Source organism: Octopus bimaculoides, chromosome 13 (genome assembly GCF_001194135.2).
Source record: "Octopus bimaculoides isolate UCB-OBI-ISO-001 chromosome 13, ASM119413v2, whole genome shotgun sequence".
Lineage (NCBI taxonomy): Eukaryota > Metazoa > Mollusca > Cephalopoda > Octopoda > Octopodidae > Octopus > Octopus bimaculoides.
The window spans coordinates 52,944,859-52,967,985 of NC_068993.1; the positions used below are offsets into that span (position 1 = coordinate 52,944,859).

General features: G+C 34.8%; 1 protein-coding gene across 1 annotated transcript in view; it reads right to left on the bottom strand.

Annotated features, from left to right (window-relative positions):
• Positions 1-22,766, bottom strand: part of LOC106877729 (proteasome maturation protein) — a 62,635-nt gene extending 39,869 nt beyond the window's left edge. Inside the window, exon 1 of the mRNA XM_014926702.2 lies at positions 22,653-22,766. Coding sequence (XP_014782188.1) covers positions 22,653-22,655 — 3 coding nt within the window. The 5' untranslated portion in view covers positions 22,656-22,766. The remainder of the gene's footprint in view (positions 1-22,652) is intronic.
• Positions 22,767-23,127: the final 361 nt, after the last annotated feature.

The following is a 23,127-nucleotide window of genomic DNA, read 5'->3' on the forward strand; positions in this document are numbered from 1 at the left end:
GGGGGTGAAGGGGGAGGTTCTGATAAGCAAAATTATAATTAGTTAGCTGTTCAATAAAGTGTTACGGAATAGGAGTGTTTTCATGATCAACTGTACAGGAAACATATTGACAAAGAGTGATATTACAGAAAAACAAACAAAACTATACTAATTATATCACAAATTAAGGAGTAGAACATTGGTATATTTCCTGCTAGAGCTAGATCATATCTTCCTTTCCTTATACAATATGCTTTGACAGAGAGTAACGATAATAACAAGATTGTTTTGATTTGTTTTGTAACCAGTGAGACTAGTAAGTGTAAACTTCCTTAATGATTTTCAAGAACAATAAGTTACAATAAATAAAATACAATAAACTAGGTTTCACATACCCTAAATGAAAAAAATTATTTATCTTTTCTGTGAGATTAAGAATCTAGATATGGTTACACAACAATTGAGACAATAGAGACTATGACAGGGAAACAATAATGTTAAATTATATAAAAAAAAAAGGAAATTAAAAAATAACATCATCCTCATCTAATGTCCATTCTCCATGCTGGCATGGGTTGGACAGTTTGACTGGAGCTGGCAAGCCAGAGGGCTGCACCAGGCCCCAGTCATCTATTCTGGCATGGTCTCTCAATGGCTAGATGCCCATCCTAACACCAACCACTTTACAGTGTACTGGGTGCTTTTATGTGGCACTGGTATGGTTGCTTTTTATGTGGCACCAACGTTGGTGCTTTTTACACGGCACCAGTATGGGCTTGGCATCCCTTTTCTGACCATATTCCTGTTGAAATATACTGAAAATTATCATTTATCTTTTACCTTGTTTCGGTCATTAAAGTGCAGCCATGCTAGGGCACCACATTTGATAAATCTTCAGCCAAACTAATCGACCCCAGTACTCATTTTCTTTTTAAGCCGGGTACTTATTCTATCGGTCTCTTTAGCTGAACTGCTAAGTCACAAGGATATAAACACTCCAACACTGGTCAACAAGCAGTGGTGGGAGACAAACACAGACACAAAGACATACACACACACGTGACAGGCTTCTTTTAGTTTCTGCGAACCAAATCCATTCACAAGGCTTGGGTTGGCTCAAGGCTATAGTAGAAGACACTTGCTGAAGATGCTATGCAGTGGGACTAAACTTGAAACCATGTGGTAAGAAGTGAAATAACTTTGTCATTATTCAAGAGTGGTGTTAGGCAGATTGGTATCAAAACAGATAGTTTGAAAAAATTTCATCAATACTTTGATTAAGTTTTCCTATAAAGCTAAAAGTAATCTGTTAGAGCTTACCATTGAATTTAACTAGAAACTTGTATGAATAGATGTTTGCATAAAGTCACTCATTTTTCATATTGACTAACATTGATGCAATGTACAAAAATAGCACCTACTGTTGAAACTTAGTCAAATATGTGTGTGTGTGTGCATGTGTGCACGCACACGCATGCGTAACCACCACCTACACACATAAATACAATCACATCCTTTAACAAAGATATTTTAGGTTGCACACACATTAATGTAGGACACTGACATCCTCACTCCCTTTCCCGAATGAATTTCCTCCACTTATCCACATATTTTCAGAAGAAAAAAAAAAAAACTTCACAAAGTGCAATAATTGGTACTGCTTTTGATCCTTCCATAAGAAAAGAACAATTTTATGTCTCTGAAATCTAAAAAACAACCTTTCATGCTCTCTCTCTCTCTCTCTCTCTCTCTCACTCTCTCTCTGTGAGAGAGAGAGAGTCATTTAAAAAAAAAAACTTAAATATTTAAAGTTTTTTTTATAAAAATTGACTCTCAATGTTTTGAAACATTATGTTGAGATATTTTAAACAAATATATAAACTATATATTTTTGTTTCGTAGAATGATACATTAAGGAACTTTTTTATGAGTACCAGTGGGTTAGTTGGATCCATATATTGTGACTTAGATTTACAAGATATCATCATTTTATTTCAGCACTATGATGAGAAAAGAAGCATATTCCATTTAATTTTATTCATTTACTGGTTTCACTTGTTGAAATATGGCCCTGCTGGTCACCTCTATCAATTGTAATACAGGCATGGTATTTGATAGATTAGAAAGTTTGAGGCTGCTGTCATCATCTGCATTTTCTGTAGTGACAGAATTTTATCTGTAATTTTATTATACACCATAATGCCCAATGTGTTGATTGAATATGTTGACATACGTTTCACACATATCCTTTAGAGCTTTAAGGATACTGAATAGTTGTAGTTCTCTGAAACCTAAATTATTGCCATCCTTTGCTTTTAACAAATAGGGAAAAGGTGAAAATTTTTATACTGTGTAGCAGCACCCTGTTCTAGGATTAGCAAAAATTCCAATGCCAAAGTTTAGTACTGGACTCTTTATGTTGTTTTATATAGAAATTACAGCATATCTTTCCATTCTTCATATTTAGGGATCAGAATCTTAACACTTTTTTATAACATCCTGTCTGAGATTGTTCCTGGTTTTATCTTTACAAAACTATTTTTAATTAATATGAGATGGCAGAATCATTCACACACTGGGCAAAATGCTCAGCAGCGTTTCATCCATCTTTACATTCTGAGTTCATCTGCCAAGGTCAACTGTGCTTTCAACTTTCAGGGTTAATAAAGTAAGTACCAGTTGAGAACTAGGGTTGATGTAATTGACATATCCCATGCCTTGAAATTGCAGGCATTGCACCAAAATTTAAAATCAAAATAGGTAATGGTGCCACGTAAAAGGCATGAGTGCCACATAAGAGTGTCCGTGCCAGCGCTGCATAGAAGCACCCAGTACACTCTGTAAAGTGGTTGGTTAGGAAGGACATCCAGCCGTAGAAACCATGCCGAAACAGACATGGAGACCGGGCAGCTCTTCAGCTGGCCAGCTCCTGTCAAACCATCCAACCAATGCGAGTATGGAAAACAGACATTAAATGATGATGATGATGAAAATAAAAGAAGAGAACAATCAAAAAAAGAATTGGAAGCACATTGCGACCAGTAAAATATGACAGTGATATTTAAATTAAAACACTCATTCTAATTTTATGTAAGAACTTTTTGTTAATTCATATTCAAAACACTACCTGAATATATCAATAAATTTGAAAGTCAATTATTTTATTGAATTCCATCAAATTTTTGATCTTTTCAAAATCATTTGAAACATGTATAGACGGCATACTTCATTAGAACTAGTCAGAAACGTTTAGCAAATTCATTCTCTTCCTCAAGTAATCCAACTGATCCATGGAAGCAATCATGCTTGTGTTGGACCTTTGGATTACTTCCAAAAGACAAAAAAGAAATTATTTCTTTTTTTCCCCAATAGTAGTAGTAGTATATTCCAACAAGCTGAGACATATCAAAACTATTAAAGTATTTCAATCTAGGAGAAATTGATGTCAAAGTGCTAAAAATAAACAAATCTAACAAGAAATCAGCACTCAGTCTTTTCAATAAGAGTGTCAATTGAGAATAGTTAGCAAAGTGGAAAATAACATGCCTTTGTTCTATACAGTTAAGGAGGGCCATTTCAATTAAATTGTTGGGAAGACAAACTGAAACCATAAACACGCTATATGTGTATGTAACTTAAGTAAGGTATTTTAGGCTGAGCAAGTAAAATCTGAAAAGAATGGTACAGATATCAGGTTCACATTTGCTGAAATATAGAAATGACATTCAGAGAAAAATATCTTTCAGATAACCAATCACTTGGGAACAATTATTCCAAAAGCTACCACACTCACAGACACATCCATTGCCTTATCTTCAGCTACAGATCAACTTTCTGATATACCCAAGTCAAGGACTCTATACAAGAACTGATACCTTTATACACACACACATACACACACTCCATATATGTATGTGCTTGTGGTAGTTTTCACAAAGATTCACATACTTATCACACACAAACATGAAAGGCAGCAAAAAATGTGATTGTTCTGTAAAAGGAATTACAATAAGAGTTAGATTATTTTGATTAGAATTTCCTAAAGTTTTTTTCATTTTCAATAAATATACAAGTAATAATTCATTAAAAAACTATATCTGTTAAATATAATTTTTATTGAGTTTGCTTTGCAACCACACAGTTTTAAGTTCAGTCCCACTGCGCAATACCTTGGGCAAGTGCCTTCTACTTTAAGTACTGGGCTAACCAATGTGTTATGAACCAGTCTGTAAGATAGAAACTTTGTGTGTGTGTGTGTGTGTGTGTGTGTGTGTGTGTGTTGGACTGTCAACCACATGACAACTCATGTAGATTTCTTAACATACCTCAGTCACTTAGCAGTTCAGCAAAAAGATGCTAATAAAATAAATAGCAGACTCAAAAATAAGTACTGATTTGTTGATTAGTTCAACTAAATCTTGTAGGGGTTGCCTCAGCATGGCTGCAGTCTTCTATCTGAGACAAGTAATGGGATTAAAGAATAACAAGGCTGACTATGTTTGTCAGTAGCCATCTTGCCAACTAGACAACACAGAAGTGGTCAGAGGATAATATTGCAACAATGTGATGGTTTCACAAGAAATCGACACAATGTGCTGAGCAGCAAGGGTCATCAGTATTTCAGTAGTGATATGTGATGGAGCTTCTAAAGAAGGTTGGACGCTAAGAAAATGAGAAAGAATTTCTCTTGTCTTTGGGAAGTAATCCCAAAGCTAAATTACCTCCATAGACCAGACAGACAACTGGGGAAGAGGTCGACATCTTTTAACCCTTTTGTGAGTATATTTTAGAATATCTGAAATAAGCAGGATTAAGAAATCAATTTAATATCCATCAATATATATATACACCGATAAATGACAGGCTTCTTTCAGTTTCTGTCTACCAAACCTACGGACAAATACCAGCTAAGCACCGGGAGTGATGCAATCGGCAAGCCCCCTCCCCACAAAATTTCAAGCTCTGTGCTGAAAGTAGAAAGGATTATAAGAAGTAAGAGCTTTGTTAATACTCTTCCAATAGTAAATTTTACAAGCAGTGATTGCTATGCACTTCTAACATGTATAGAAGAAGAAAAAAAACAAAAAGAACTGCCCTATCTTCTATATTTGTCTGTGTACGTGGGAGAAGTTAAAGTATAACCAGTGAAATCAATGTAACCAATACCAGCATGGAAGAATAGACATTATAACAGCTATAATGTTCTCAATGAAAATCTCCCTTGACAAAAGAAGTACGATAATATTTCAGATCTGAGATGCAAGGTCAAATCTAAGACAGAATTTTTCTTTTCAGTTTTTTCCTTGTTTTTTTTTTTAATATTTTATACAAAATAAAGAGCTTTTAAAGAATTCTATTTCTTAACATATTCCATTTGTAAGAGGATATGAAGAAAACTATTCAGTAAGACTCAAGGGAATATCAATCAAAAGACTAGAGTAATTTCAATCCTACTGAAAGATAAATGAAATATTTAACTAAACAGGGATTGAACTCTGAGAAACCAGTTTGCCTCCCCCAATACTATTTCTCTTGTCTTATCGAGTCAGACATTAAAACAAGAATATCTAGTGTCATAGCTATATATATCTTTTATCTTTTACTTGTTTCAGTCATTAGACTGCAGCCATACTGGGGCACCACTTTAAGGAATTTTTTTAGTCAAATGAATCCACACCAGTACTATTTTTAAGCCTGATACTTATTATTTTAGTCACTTTTGCCAAACCACTAAGTTACAGTGATGTAAACAAACCAACACTGGTTGTCAAGCAGTGATGGGAAACAGAGGGACAAAGACACACATAGATTTATATAGATATCTATATCCAACACGAATCTTTCAGTTTCCATCTACCAAACCCACACACAACGCTTTGGCTGGTCCAAGGCTATATTAACAGACACTTGTCCAAGATGCCAGACAGTGGAACTGGAACCACGTGGCTGGGAAGTAAATTTCTTACCACATAGCCATGCTGCACCTCTATGAATGCTTATATTTAAATTGAAATGTCATCATAACTCTCATTAGCAGTTGGCGAACACCAACACAGTATACCAATATATAAAGTTACAAATGTTTTATTAAATCACACCAAAGTGTTGATCATATTGAAAATTAACTGAAATCCATAAGCCAGTAGTCCATCTCTTAAGAAATATAATCATAAAAGGGTTAAGATGAAAGACATTTTTAAAAAGTAAAAGTAATAGGATAGTTACATAAGAACTGAGTTAATATCGCCACATCACTATCTAAAGTAAAATATATTTCAAACTCAAGACACTTCAAACTTCACAACACCAACAAAGCCAAAATCATACATTTTTACTCATTACACCACTTTATTTCATTAAGGACTTAATTTATATAGTACTTAGTTTTAATCTTAGTTCCCCTCCCTTTCCCTATCTGGCATCTGACAACCAGAAATCTCCATTCAGTATTGCTGCAAGCCATGTCATGAACCTGTTGCCAGGCTAGGCCCATGCCTGCTAGGTCCTTCTCCACATCTTCTACCTTGCCACCAAGAACCCCTCTTTCAGTGGTCTCAATATGGACATGTGTAACACATGACCAAGAATCTTCTGCCATCTCACAACAATGGTTTCCCATGAGATATTAAATCCAGCTCCTTTCCATGACATTTTCATTCACAATGTGATCCAGCCAATAAGTTCTTAGAACAATCTTAAGGCAATGCCTGTAGAAGACAGATTCTACTGATGGATGTATACAGAGATTGTGTTTTAGTTGATGGAAGAATTGAACCATGTTAAAAGATAACAGAAAATGTTAAAAGATAACAGCATGAACAAAATGGAAGGCAGCTAATGGTGTTTCAAAGTTGATGTTAATTGAGGATAGGTTAAGGAGGTCTTGGAATATAAAACTTGTTTCTGATACATCGTAATGGGACAAAAGAATACAGAGAAAGCCAAAAGAAAGACCAGGTGCAAAAAAGAAAAAATAAACAAGTATGCAAATCATCTTGGTGACTAGAAAAAGAATGCAAAATATTTAATGAGTTATTCTGAGAGCCAAAGTAAACAGAACAAGAGCACACAGAGAGCGCAAACCTCTGCCAACGCAACACCAAGGTCCTCTCAACAATTAATCAGAGATAATTTTTAAAATGAGACTATCTGAAATAAAATCCTTTAATGAATATCATGAGACCTTTTGGTTTTCTCTTAAATTCCAGTCCTCCTTTAGTAATCCTGTTGTTTTAGATCAATGTCATCATCATCATCATCATCATCGTTTAACGTCCGCTTTCCATGCTAGCATGGGTTGGACGATTTGACTGAGGACTGGTGAAACCGGATGGCAACACCAGGCTCCAAGAATTATTTATATATGTAAGTATACTGTAAAGTATTAAAATATATGTATAATCTCCTAATATAATAATGAGTGTTGTCTTTCTATACATTTGTGTGTGTATATATAAAATAGAGCCAGAGTGAGAGGTGAAGGTAGAGGAGATAAATGGTAAAGAGAGCATCGTATGAATGAGAAAGGAAGGGGTGATAGATGAATAATAAAGGAAGGAGTGAAAAAGCCGTTAAACTGCATTTGAAGTATGAGTATATGTGCATGTGTAAAAGAGAGGCATGTTTGCACGTGCATGTGTGTGTGTGTGTACAATGGAAATGGGATGGTAATGTTCAATGCTGAAAATGTGTGAGTATGTGTGTGTCTTTGTGTGCGTGTACAAGAGATCTATATGAAACTTTACATATACATGTAAGGTAAAGATAATATCAAAAAATAATCCAGAATCATTGTCGGGTACTGGGTTGATCCCGAAATCTAATCAGTTCGTGCCAGTCACATAACCAAACATCCACGAAAGTTTCATCTGAATCCATCCAGCAGTTCTTGGAATATCTTGTCTACAGACAAACAAACAAACACAACTGAAAACAATACCTCCACCTTCGCTAAGGTGGAGGTAATAAGTACCAAAGTACCTTACATGTAGGAAGGATTGTTGTAAAGTAGCATTTGTTTGTTGCTAGGTAACATCAATCAGTTTAGTTAAGTTTAATGATATTTAATGAAAGGTGAACTGGATTTAATTAGTTTATTGTGATTTAGTTCAGTTGTCTTATTTCATTTGTAAACCTTTGAGAAGTTTTCACATTCTTGATCATATTTGAACTCCAAATAGCTCACCAATCAATCAAGGGAGACACAACTTCTCAAAGGTTAATAAATAAAATGAGACTACCATATTAAACTACATCACCATAAACTAGTTTGCTGCATTCAGTCTACCTTTTAAATATATCATAAATTAAAGTTAACCTCTTAGCATTTAAACCAGCTATATACAGCCCAAATATTCATTTGTTTTATGTTCAAACTGGCCAGATGCGGCCTCCCACATCTACTCTACAGTCACATCATTGAAATCTCGCAGCTACAAGATAATGCACAATTAATTCAAAGCAATGAATAAATAAACATTAAATCTGACAGGGTAATTTGAATGCTAAGAGGTTAAACAACTGCTGATTAATATAACCTAGTAACAACAAATGTTACCTAACAATAGCAACATGTAAGACACATATTCTAATTATGTTCCTTTGGATTTGAAGGAATAAAAAAGAAAAAGGGAAATAGATTAAATAAAGCAGCAATTGTAATGCTTAGAATATTGATTATCAAGTTTTATTTCAAAGATAAATGGACTATATTAGTTCCATAGTAACAAGCTAAAAATAAACAACAATAGCTTACTTATTGAATGACAAAGGAGAGACCAGAAAAGAACCCCATTATTGAAACTGCAGAAAAAGAGAGATATTACAATTGGCATCTCATCTCAGCAGATGAGGAAATTTATGTTCAGCTTCCTTTGGAGTGGTATACAGAGGGAATAAAATGTTATAATGTTCATGCTTTCCTTAAACATAAGGAAAAATAAAATGATGTGAACTGAAGAATTTAAACAAGGTTACACTTGATTGAGTGAGAGAGATAGACAGACAGAGCTCGTTACGATTATAATACAGACAGAACTTGCTACCATTATAATGAATATCTACAAGCCAGCAGCCAAAAACACTGTGGCTATATTATCTTCTTAGATAAGAAATATTTACCTTCATTTATCAATTAATGAGTGAACGTTATCTCCTCAGATAAGATAAATTACCTGCCTTAACAAACTTACCATTCATAAGTGTACATCATTTCCTTAGATAAAGCATATTACTTGACTGGATGAATGTACAATTATAACACCAGTGTGCAAAATTCAAATTTACAGAACCACCCAGACCGTGAAAAAGTGAAACGAGATGAAGCGGGACGTGATGTTTAGATTAGATACATTTTGAGAAAGGAATCTACTCTGACCAGTTAATCTTATGATGAGAGAGTGAACAACAAACAATGAATAATGTGTGAGTTAGATGATAGAGTTCTGTGGCAGAGCTCTCTGGCCCACAGCAAAACTAATAACATAAGTATCATAATATATTAAAGTATACATTTGTAATTCACTATGTAAGTTATTTTAAAGCGCTAGACTAACTGCTCCAATAATATAGGCTAATCAAAATAATAACAGTAGGAATCAGGTTTAAGTTGATCATGAAATATGCCACTGTTCATTAGAATATAAGCATCTGAGTGCAATGTTTGTTTACTGTTCTTTTCCTTTAAAAACAGGAAAAGAAAATTACTGCTCCAAATTAAAAGAAATGTAAATACATAGTTAATGTTAAATACTGGTTTAACTAGTACAAAATAAACTAACAAAATCTACATCATATGTCAAAGTATACTTACATGCCCACAATGTGTAGACATCCTTGGACAGCAATGCAAATTATCTTACTTGCTACTGCACTTCTAAATAGATATAATTCTTTGATATCATTCAATAAAAAATCCCACACCAAGCAATCATATTTGCCCTTGATCTGTAAACATTGACAATGAAGTCAACACATGTAATGTCAGGGGAAGCTCAGCATTCTGCTGACCACCAAGTTGAAGGTGTACCAAGTAGTTGTACTGCCTATGCTATTGTACACATGCAAGACTTGGTTGGTTTACGAATTCCATGACAAAATGCTAAACCACTTCCACATGAACTGCCTGAGAAAGCTGTTGAAAATCACCTAGCAAGACAAGGTCCAAGACATGGAGGTCATCTCTTGAGCTCATTTGCCAAGCACTTACACACTGCTGAGGAGAATACAAGTCAAGTGAGCAGGCCACCTTGTTCAAAAACCTGACGTGTGACTTCCCAAGAAACTGTTGTACAGTGAACTGATGGATGGTAAACACAGCAAGGTGGACAGAAAAAGTGCTTCAAGAATACACTCAAAGCCTCACTGAAGAGCTTTGAGATCAACCCCAACATCCAAGATACGCAAGCACAAGACTGCCCTGCTTGGCAATGCTACACCAACAGAGGTGCCACCAGAGGCACAAACAAAATGCAAACGGCACAAATCCAGAGCCAACTCCGCACCTTCATTCCCAAACCTGCAGCAGAGACTTCCAAGCATGCCTTGAACTGATCAGACACATCGTGCCCTGTCTTCTTCTATGTGGTATCCTTGGCCATCGTCACGACAGCCAAACTGCTGATTTTACCTAAGGCAAGTAGGTAAGTAGGGGTGTGTGTGCACGCATGCGTGTGGTATGTCCAAATGGTTGAGTTTGCATCGTAATTACAAGGCCTGGGTTTCATGCCACGAAATGGCATTTTCTATAGCCTCAAATCGACCAATACTTTGTGAGTGAAATCAGGCAGACTAGCAGTGTGAGTGACAAACATACACACACACACAAATAAATTATTTACAGAATTTTCACTCATCACCATTTCTTCATTTAATGCAGAATATGCATGTGTGTGTGTGTTTGTGCGTCTGTGTGTGCATGTATGTATGTATACAATGGACTTCTTTCAGTTTCGGTCTACCAAATCCACTCACAAGGCTTGAGTTGGCCCAAGGCTATAGTAGAAGATACTTACCCGAGGTGCCCCACAGTAGGATTAAGCCCAGAACCATGTGGCTGGGAAGAAAGTTTCTTACCACACAGCCACACCTATGAAAAAATCACAACAATATACCCTTAAATAAAACCCAAATATGTAATTCAGTCACTTCTGTTCTATGGGTGTAAACAGAACTGCTTAAACTTATATCATGAGGAAAATATCACATGGTACCCTCATAGAAGGTGGTACTGTAGTATGGATGCAATCCAATGACTGAAACAAGTAAAAAGAAAAAGAAAGAATATGCAGCATTTGGGCTGAGGTATTTACGCAATAATTTGTGCCTTCCTTTATGAATACATAAAAACATAAAATAATTAATTGCCAAATTAAACTACTCCAGAAAAAAAAAAAAAATGTCAAAACTGCCTTAGCGTGACTAAAAATATAAGAATTCAAACCTTACAAATATTCAATATTTTAACCTATAATTGATTATTTCCTTTGATTTTATTACCATTAAATAAAATTAATTTTCTTTATTTTTCTTTCTTTATTTGTGTATAATATCAAATTTGTGTTAAAAAGTTAAGTTATAAAAACCATAGATGATCATGTGAATTACAACACCCTACTTACAAATTCCTGCCATATCCAGTTGCCATAATAACTGACAGCAATGATATATGTGACATATTTACTGGCAAGGTATCCTTTTAAAACCAAATGATTTATTGTTATTTACACGAGAATGTTTTCGTTTTTGTTGCTTTCTACAGTTAAATACAACGGGACGTCCATCAACTCAGTTTAAAGTGAACGATGGCATGTTCAATTTCAACTTCATAATGTTGAAATTAAAAAAACAAACTCACATTCAACACTATTCTGTACCGTCTTTTACAGAATACATAAGCTCAGGCATGGCTAGAGATGTTAGCATGGGTGTGTGATTAAGAAGCTAATTTCCCAACCACCTGATTTCAGGTTCAATCCCACTATCTGATGCCTTGAGCAAAGTGTTTTCTACTATAACTGTGAACTCAGCTATGTGAATAGATTTATTAGATGAAAACTGATATGTATGTGTGTGTGTGTGTATATATATATATATACACACACACACACTTATACAAGCAGGTGCCACATACACAGCACCTATGCCAGTGCTATGTAAAAGCACCCAGTACACTGTGTAAAGAGGTTGGTATTAGAAAGGGAACCAGCTATAGAAACAATGTCAACACAGACATGGAGCCAGGACAGCCCTGACAAACCATCCAACCCATGCCAGCATGGAAAACGGACGTATGATGATGATGATGATGATACGTGTATATTTGTGTATATGTAAGTGTTTGCATCTGTTTGGTCATGACACGGTGCAACAATTGTAAACAACATTAAACAAGTAGTGCCATTTGTTTCCAGTCTTCTGTGAAAGCATGTCAAGCCCATGAAAATTTTTTACCTTACTTCAAAATAGTTGAAGGTTGGCAACAGGAAAAGCTTCCAGCTGCAGAAAACTGAACTCAGAGAATTCTATCCGACCCAAGCAAGCATGGAAAAGTGAATGCTAAAATGATGATGATAATGAGGATGATGATGAAATTTCTTAGTTTCAGTTCCTAGCTTTTCATAACACTACTCAACCAACAAACTTATCAAAATCTCAATCAAAATAATTTGTAAAGCAACTACTCTCTCTTTCAGGCAAAACTGTGAAGTACTGGCATTTCTTGAATCAGGGAATTCGCTTCATCATCATTTTAATCTTTTAAAATTTGATTTTCATACTAGCATGGATTGAACAGTTTGACAAGCCACAGAACTGTCAAGCTTCAATCTCAATTTTGTCATCGTTTCTATAGCTGGAAGCCTTTCCTAATGACCACCACTATACAGTGTGTACTGGATGCTTTTTTCATGCAATTGATACCGATGAGGTGTGTTACAAAAGTCATGTTATTGCAATACTGATATAAATGTTCAGAATGAGCCAAATAACCAGAAAAACAAAATATATGTTGTAAATAATCTGACATAGAAAAAAAACAAAAAACTCCATCAAAACCTACTTGTAATTTACAGAATTCATGATTGTGACTAGAGAGAGAAAAAAAAACAAAACAAGGACCAATAGTAATTGGTAGATTTAGGTTAGAATTCCCTCATATTCAAAACTCATTCATTTAATGATATTGTTTTTATAAGAGCTGCACCTTACTGACAGACTTTCAACAGATGTATGACTTATAAACCAATATCAGCCTGGTATTTCATGTTTTATATCAGTGTTTCACAGACTGTGTTAACATTGTAATGTACTAAATATGAAATTACTAAATGACTAAATAAATATACCAACAGGATTTACAACACAAGGGAGTTTTCTTTTCCATTTTTCTTTTTTTTTGTCAGAACTTACAAAATGGTGCAAAACTACTGACCCACAAAGTTAAAATCCTGCTCCTCCTCATTCTCAGGAGGTTACCCACTAAGTTTGATATTATTATTTTGATGTAATTGATAAACTTAATGTTTCACTTTGATAAAATTATATTCTCAACCTAAAAAAAAAAAAAATAATAATAATAATAAAAAGATTATATTTCTGAAATGCTTCTTATTATAAAATTACATTTGACCGGAACAAGTTTCACCTAATAGCCTATTCAACCAGAAAAAAAAAAAGATTGTTTTAATTAAAATTAAAAAAAGCATCATCATCATTTATTGACCATGTTGGCATAGATAAGATGGTCTGGCAGGTTCCAATGGGTCCAAGGACTGCATCATACTCAAATGTCTGCTTGGGCATTGTTTCTACAACTATATGCCCTTCCTAATCCCAACCACTCTAAATGGTAGCTGCACTAGGATGGTCACCATATAGCTTGCCTGATTAAAATCCCATTTAAATGAATAGGGCCACAGTAGAGATGAAGTGGGGAAGCTTTATGCTAGGAAATAAATAATATTGGTTTCAAATTTTGCCACAAGGCCAGCAATTTCGAAGGAGTGGGGGTAAGTTAATTACATTGACCCCAGTGTTCAACTGGTGCTTGTTTTATTGACCAAGGAAGGATGAAAGCAAAGTCCACCTGAGCAGAATTTGAACTCAGAATGTAAAGATAGATAAAATACCACTAAGCATTTTGCACAGCATGCTAAGAATTCTGCCAGCCTGCCACCTTTAGGAAATAAATAATATTAAGATGTTACTTATCTCCTAGCCTAAAGCAAGGATATAAGTAATACCTTAAAAGGTAGCAATTTACAGCTGTGAAGAGAAAGAATGTATTTTACTATTTTAGAGTAAATATACAATGCGAAACTATATTTAGAGGACCTTCAAGAAGTTATTTACTCACGTATAATGTGAGAAATTTTATACAAAATGTTGGGGGTCATAACTGGGGATAGCACTATATTCAACTGTTGAAAAGAGGAGAAAATCAACATTTTAACATCCGCATTGCCATGATCACATGGGTCAGACAGAATTTGTTAAGGTAGGTTTTCTACAGCCCAATGCTCTTCCTGTCACCAAGTAAAGTATTTCTCCATGGCCAGACATTTGTCTACAATTATCACGTGACATCAAGGTAAGGAGACAGTAACACACAGACACATATACAACAGGCTTTTTTTGAGTTTCCATCTACCAAATCCACTAACAAGGCTTTGGTTCGCCTGAGGTTATAATAGAAGACATTGCTCAAGGTGCCCTGCAGTGGGATTGAATCTAGAATCATGTGGTTGAGAAACAAACTTCTTAACACAGCCATGCCTGCATATATTCCAAATTTTTAGTGTTTGTGTGGTGGTCACATATTTTTTTTTTTTAAATCAAAGGAGCAATGTTTGATGTGGAACAAAATCATTGTCATTTTTAAGTCCATTTCTTCCATGATGACAAGTTGGATAGTTTTCCTCATTCTTTGTGGCACATGCCCTTCAGTAAAACAAAGCAGTAGAGAGAAGCTGCCCACTTTGTTGCTGTTTACATTTTTACAATGAAATCCAAAGAGAAGCATTTACTTTTATTCATCACCATCTTAACACCCATATTTCCATGTTCACATGGGTTGGGCAGATTTTACTGAGGTAAATTTTCTATGGCCAGACATCTTTCCAACCTCCATCCTTCACCTCTTGGATTTCTCAGCCTGTATCCAGTGGAATATTGAAGCTGTAACAACTGGAAGGAAAGTGGACTGCTCCAGTATACAACTGGTACTAATTTTAGCTGAGTAGACTGTATGTAGCAACATGAAATGAGTTGCCCTGTTTAAGGATACAATGTACCAGCCAATCCAAGGATTGAACCCACAACATTATGATCATGAACTCAACAGCCTAACTACTAGGCCACATGCCTTCACAAGATAGAGCTATGGAGAGAATTTAAAGACCTCATATTTCTAGCATAATGATGTGTTCTTAATTCATTCAAGAATATTATTGTCTAAAGTGTTAATAATAAAAAAAAAGAAAGAAAAAGAAAGATTTGATATTAAACACCATTTTCTGTATATCTTTAACAACTTACAAATCCTGCCCCTTCAAAGATAAAATAAACTAATTGAAACTTTAATAGGTTTCAAATGATAACATCAGTCTGACGTGACATACAGCTGCCTAAAAGCAATATTCTCAGAATTGAAATAAATATCTTAATATAACAATTTATATGTAAGAAATAAAGAAACAATAAAATGTAACACACACACACACACACACACACACACAATGCAAAGAACTGCAGTTTAAACCAACAAAGCATGAAATACATGGGACAGTCAGTAGCCTGAGGTTGAAAAGTAAGTTGTGGGACTATAGTAACAAAGTTCAGAAGTTCAAACCAAAACACTATCAGAATGAGGAGGGAGGAAGGGAGATGGCTTTTATTTATTTATTTATTATTATTTTTTATATAATTTCTAACCTCAAAACACACCCTTAAAACTAGTGTGGATACCAATGCTTATCAAATAGCAAGCTGGAGATTATTCCCAATAGACAGAACAGTGACAAGATGCCAAGCCTAATCTGAAAGAATTAGGAACACAGGAGGAGGTGCTGAAAGAAAATACTATAGCTTTGTAAAGGAAAGAGGAGGTAGTAGCAGACAGAAGTTTAATACTCTGGCCTTGAGTTCCTTTGTAAAATGTAGATAAAAGATGTCTAATAGACCTTAACAAGTATTTTATCTTTCTTTCAATTGGAGCTGGTATAGTAAACAATATGACTGGTTAATTAATGATTTTACAAATTAATGAAATACCAAGCTACACAGCAGTTTATTCAAATTTTCAACATAGGCATTGGCGTGGTTGTGTGCTTGCTAATCACATGGTTCCAGGCTCAGTCCCACTGCCTGTGGCACCTTGAGCAAGTGTCTTCAACTATAGCCTTGGGCCAACCAAAGCCTTGTGAGTGGATGTGGTAGATGGAAACTGAAAGAAGCTCGTCGCATATATATGTGTATATCTATGTATGTGTGTCTTTGTATCTGTGTTTGTCCCCCATCACTGCTTGACAACTGGTGTTGTGTTTACATCCTCATAACTTAGCAGCTCAGCAAAAGAAACTGATAGAATAAGTACTAGGCTTAAAAAAATAAACCCTGGGATTGATTTGTTCAACTAGAACCCCTCAAGGCAGTGCTCCAACATGGCTGCAGCCAAATGACCGAAACAAGTAAAAGAATAAAAGGGAAAGGCATACATTATTATTAACATATATGTTTTCAAAAATCTTGAATGTTTCTAAAAGTGGTTTTACAGCAAGAAGTAACTTAACCCTTTTGATACCAATTCACCCGAGACACCACACTGCTGGTTCTATGTTACAAATTTCCTGCTGAGAGTGATCTAAATTAAAGCCTTCCATCAAAACATGTTCCAAACACCAGTTTAAAATTGACAATGTTATTTTGCTAAATTCCTCATTTCAACTGAAATATGGCAATGAAATAGTTAAAAGGAATTTTTTTTTTATCATTAGATATATTCAAACCGTACATTTTTTTTTTAGTAAATTAAGATTTAAAAATACAAGATATAATTAATTTTAAAGAAAGTATTATGTATGAGAAGTGTAGCAGGCATTAGTTAAGAAGTCTACTCTTCAACAAATGGTTGTGGATTCAGTCCCACTGTGCAGCATCTTAAGCAGGTGTCTCCTACCATAGCACTGGACCAACAAAAGCTTTATGAGTGAATTTGGTAGAAACTGAAAGAAGCCTTTTTTACACACATATATATTATATATGTGCTGGCCTGGCTGTGTGGTAAGAAGTTTGCTTCCCAACCACATTGTTCTGGGATCAGTCCCACTACTTGGCATCTTGGCCGTGTGTCCTCTACTATAGTCTCGGGCATACTTGTGAATGGATTTGGTAGATGGGACCTCAAAATAGCCTCTCATATATATATATAAATACAGATAGATAGACAGATATATATTTATGAGTGTGTGAATATAGAGAATCAACAAATTCCACCTGAAAAAATGCACATTAAAATGATGATGATGAATTATGTACAAAAAAGGCTTTATGAAGCCAAGAAAATGAAAAGGTTAAATAGTGATCTATTGTTTTTGTCATTATTTTCAAAATTAATTGAAAATTGAAACAAAGACAGTGTATTTCAACAGAAATATGATACAGTAGTAACAGAGAGGGTTAAACAAATGTTTTATAGCATTACCAGAGGGTCAGAGAGAGAGATTCTAATGCAATAAAACAGAGTGACAAAGAGGTTTTCACCTAGATTTAGAATGATCAGAAATAGAACACAGTTGGCTAGCTTAAGTTTGTTCTCTGACCCCTGCAATTAAAATGTATGCTATCTCTGACACAGAATTCCAGCAAAGTTTACTTATCTCAAGTTGGCAGTAAACTTTAAGGAAAATGAAACAACTTTAACTGACCCGATACATCGTTCTACAGTCCAACTAACTCAATGAAGCACTAGAAATATTTATAACATTTAGATATATTTAAATCATATTTAGTCTCTCACAGTGAAATGGCAAAACCAAAATATGGGTTGCCAATTCTGTTCTCCAGGTTTTAAATAACTTGACTACAGAAAGGATCTGAACTTTAAAACTAAATATAATAATGTAAAGTATTTTGTTTAGATCTCAATTGTCATTTTACTTAATAATAATTGTTTTTAATTTAGGCAGAAAACTTGCAATTTTGGAGTAGAGCACTTACACTGCCAAGACATGGCCTTGCAGTAAAGAATTTTGTTTCGCAACTACATGGTATCTAGTTCAGTCCTACCACATAACACTTTGAGAAAGTGTCTTCCACTATAGCCCCAGGCTAATCTAATCCTTAGGAGTGCATTTGACAGCTGTAGAAGCCTATTTCATACACACATATAGCGACCACTTTTTGATGCATGCACTGGACAGACAGAATTTGTTGAGGCAGTTTTTCTATGGTTGAATGCTTTTCCTGTCACCAACCCAATTTGTTTCCAATTAAAGTTCCCCATGGCCAGACATATTTTTCACAGAAGACTGGAAACAATCAATGTTGCTTGCATGACATTGATGTTCATTTACACCCATTACATGTTGTCAAGATGAGGGTATACACACACACACACATATATACAACGGGTTTCTTTCAGTTTCCATCTACCAAATCCATTCACTAGGCCTTGATCGGCCCAGGGCTATAGTTGAAGATACTTGCCCGGGGAGCTGTGCAGTGAAGTTGAACCTTAGATCACAAAGTTGGGAAGCAAGCTTCTCAACCATACACCAACACTTGTGTGTGTGAGTGTGCATGTGCATGCACACTGTTGTTACTCCACTGCCTGACAACCAATATTGGTTTGCTTGTATTCTTACAATTTAACACGAGCAGCAAAAAACAACAAAAAAAAAACAATAGAAAAAGTACCAGACTTGGAACAAAAGTCCTGGGCTAAGTTTGTTTGAATAAACCATTCAAGGCTGTGCTCTCTATCATGGCTACAGTCCAATAACTCATTATGAATTAAATTAAAAGTCAATCTAAGCATTAAAAAAAACTGCCTTAAGGTCAGGACCCACCCACCCTAAACACCTTTTTTAAAGCTATTTTAATTACAAACACCTGAAGACATTTTAATAAGCAGGTAGTGGAGTTATGGCAACAAAGCATCTTTAATTCTGCTGTTGTCAAATGAAAGCCCACTCTACCTGTCAATTTGATAAAAAGGTCAGAAAATCATTTTTGGAATAGGTCAATCTGGCCAGTTTTTCTCCCTGTTTTATATTTATTTGATGTGGGTTAGTGGTTAGGGTGTTGAGTCTATGAATCATAAAGTCATGCATTTCAAAACAATTTTCTGTCATAAGTGCATGACTAAGAAGCTCACTTTGCAACCATGTGGTTTTGGGTTCAGTCTCACAGCATAGCAGCTTGGGCAAGTGTTTTTTTTTTTTGCTATAACCCCAGGGTAGCCAATGACTTATGAGTGAGTTTGGTAGACAGAAATTGTGTGGCAGCCTCTCTGTGAGTATGTTGGTTTGTTTACAACTTTACAATCTTGTAAATTAGCAGTTGAGTAAAAGAGACAGAAAGAATAACTACCAGACTTATTATAAAACAGATGCAGGCATAGTTGTATGACTAGAAAACCTATTTCTCAACCATGTGGTTTCAGCTTCAGCCCCACTGAATGGCACTTTGGGCAATTGTCTTCTACTTTAGATCCAGATCAACCAAAATCTTGCAAGTAAATTTGGTAGATTAAAACTGAAAGAAGTCCATTGTATGTGTGTGTGTGTGTGTGTATATGTGTACCCTTGTCTTGACATCATATAAACAAGAGTCGTTCATTTCCAATCTTCTGTCTACAGGAAGGGCATCCAACCAGAGAAAATCTGCCACAATGAATTCCATCTGACCCATGCAAGCATGGAAAAGTGGATGTTAAAATGATGATAATAATGACCAAGTTTTTAAACAGCAGTATTACACATGAACACAATCACAGGCACATCTTGTTAATAAATAATGTTAAATATGGCTTCTAAATTTCATTAACATCCCTAACTCATCTTGATTTCTCTACAACAGTCTGTAAACAGCAACTTCTTAAAGTCTCTATCAGGTTTGTATAGATAAACATCATCATCACTGTTCCAACATACACTTATCCATGCTTGCATAGGTTAGATGGAATTCATCAAAGCAGATTTATTTATTTCCACTGTCCACCAGCAAGTGATTAAATTGACTAGGAACACTGAGCGCATACATTTCCACAATTCTCAACCAATTTTCACCAAACTTTACACACACGTTACTTATGTCCTAAGGATGGTCATGCACTATAACATTTTGCCTAGAGCTCCCACATAAATTGACCTAAATGGATATAGTTGTTTTTTGTATGTAGGGTCTTCCATACTTTTTAAATTTTTACTTTTAGAAATTTATATGATGGGCTTCTCTCAGTTTTGTCTACCAAATCTACGCACAGGCTTTGGTCAGCCCAGGGTTATCGTAAAAGATGACACACAGTGGGACTGAACTCAAAACCACATAGTTGGGAAGCAAACTTTTTAATCATCAGTTTGAAGGTTTGTACTGAGGCCAAAATGTATGTTTTGTAATGTGAAAATAGTTGCTCCATCTACAATGCTTGACAGATATTTACACTTACCAAAGAGTCAACGTCTGTAATAAGCAGTGTTGTGTTAACTTCAGTAGTTTGACAAGAACTAATGATATTTGCAGGAATAATTGTCATTTGATACACTTAATGTAACTTTCAATTCTCAGAGAATATAGAAAGAAACCACTTGAAATGTTTTAGTATATATGCACTGAAGTCATTTGAAAGCTTTCTCAACAATTCCAGTTCCTTTAAGTTAATTAAACATATTCAGTTCCTTGTAGTGATATATGACATTTATAAGAAAAAAAATTATATTGTACTGAAACATAATAGACTGATATTAACTGCAAAATCTGTCAGTACCAAATAAGTTTCATAGATGGAACATTTGAAAATAATAATGCTAAAGATTAAATTTGGTTTCTCTAAAGAGTGGCTGTTAATTGTAGATGTTCTCAGTATAATTTCGAAACTAAAATATTACAATGCAGTATTGTATTATAGAGTGTAATAGTTTACATAATATTCAATAAAATCTTTTCTATATATTCTGCAGTACAAATTAGCACCAGAACACACATCGTTAAATCGTCAGTAATTTAATAAACTGAACTTAGCTGTCAAGAATGTATTAAACATTCAACCCTTCCTGCTTTTATTTAAAAATGGGTATTTTTAAATAAAATTTTCTACAAATATTTTTCAGTCAATACGTATTTCTCTGTACTAAAATACACTTAAAAACATTGGTCAATCCGAAACTACAATAAAAGACACATTCCCAAAGTGTCACGCAGAGGGACTGAACTCAGAACCACGTGGTTGCAAAGTGAACGTCTTAATCACGTAGTCATATCTGTACCTGCAAATATGTGTTAGATTATGCAAACTATTTAGTGAAAATAATAATAACTCAACGAAATATTTACCAAAACTGAAACGAATTGACTGCCGTTATGCTACTGAAAATTAAGAGATGGGTACGATTAAAACCCTTTGAAAAGCGTGCCCCAGCATGAAACAGTAAAAGAATACATTGCAGAAAATAACTGAATATTAATTTTCTTAATCAATACAGCGTATAATTTAACAAAGCTAACGAGACGGTTTCGTGTTTGCCGATGCTATTGTATCCATGGCGGAGATGAAGAATACGTACACCACACGTTTTTGGCGTAACCCTAAAACCTACCCCTAAACACCGGGTGTGCGTATTCTTTACCTTCGCCTGTACACATATGTTTATCTCTCACAAAGTTGTAGTGTTGACTTTGTATATCGTTTAGTTCATAGACTTCGATTGAATGAAAGATAAGTAGATCTCGGCGGGACGTAGATGCAGAATACGGAAGAAGGAAATTAAAGACGTGTTCCTATATTTGTCATGCAGTTTGTATTGGTCACGTTTAAAATTGTTGTCGGAGAAGTAATTAATTATGTGGTATAACATGTGTAAGCTATAAAAGTCATGTGTATGTATGATAAAACGTCTTTCACTGCAACATAACATGTGATATCATACCATAGTAGTTTACGAGCCAGCGACGGGAGTCTATTAATGATCGTGTGACGTGGTAGAAATAATAACCAAATCTCCTTAAAAATTACCTTTATTAAACCAAGTCACAGGAGATAATGTAGTTCGGAATACACTATGCCTGAAAACAAGAGAAGCATGACCATAGCTGAACTGGTTTTGATCATAAATCTTTTATCAAGACTAATCTGGGACTAAACAATACCAGCAGGATAGTCGTTTATAATATATCTCCATAATATATACACTAGTGATTCAACATTGAAGTATTGATAAGAAAAAAAGCTGATGTAACAACGAAATGATGGTTATTTTAATCTACTGCCAAATGCAGTAAATGTTACAAAAGAGAAACTAAAACTGACGACAAACGTTACTAATTAAGCAAACTACGGCACAGTTGTACTTTAAACTAGGTTTAATATTTACTTCAACTACAGTTTTATGGTTACTTATCAACATCACCCGCACAGATGCTGTGTAACTTGGTTTAATTAGTGAAAGACAAGCACTCACCATTGTTGTTATTCAACTTTCTGCACATTCACGCTTTAGAAATGGCAACATTTCCTCTTCCGGTTATGTAGAGCACGTGACTGAAGGTGGGCGGAGTTAAGTCCAATTGGGCAAACATGAGTTTAAACAACTTTCAGATTCCAGTAGCTCGTTTCTTTTTCTACCTGAATACAGGAAATAATTTTTTTGAATGAATTCCATTCTAAGAAACGACTATTTATCAAAAGGAATTTTATCTATACTTTTTTTTTATTTAGTGTAAGTACCCGAGGTTTATGTTTACATAGAAAAGAAAAAAAACTAATTCAAAATTATTTTCAAGGGAGTGTGATTAATTGAAGTAATTCTCAGCCAAACTTAAAAAGTTTGGACACAACTTTTCTTTTCTATGAAAGACCATTTAAAAGAAAAAAATCTGACCTGGACTGTAGTCGATGGATGATAACATTATGTTCCAGCATTTTCATATTTTATA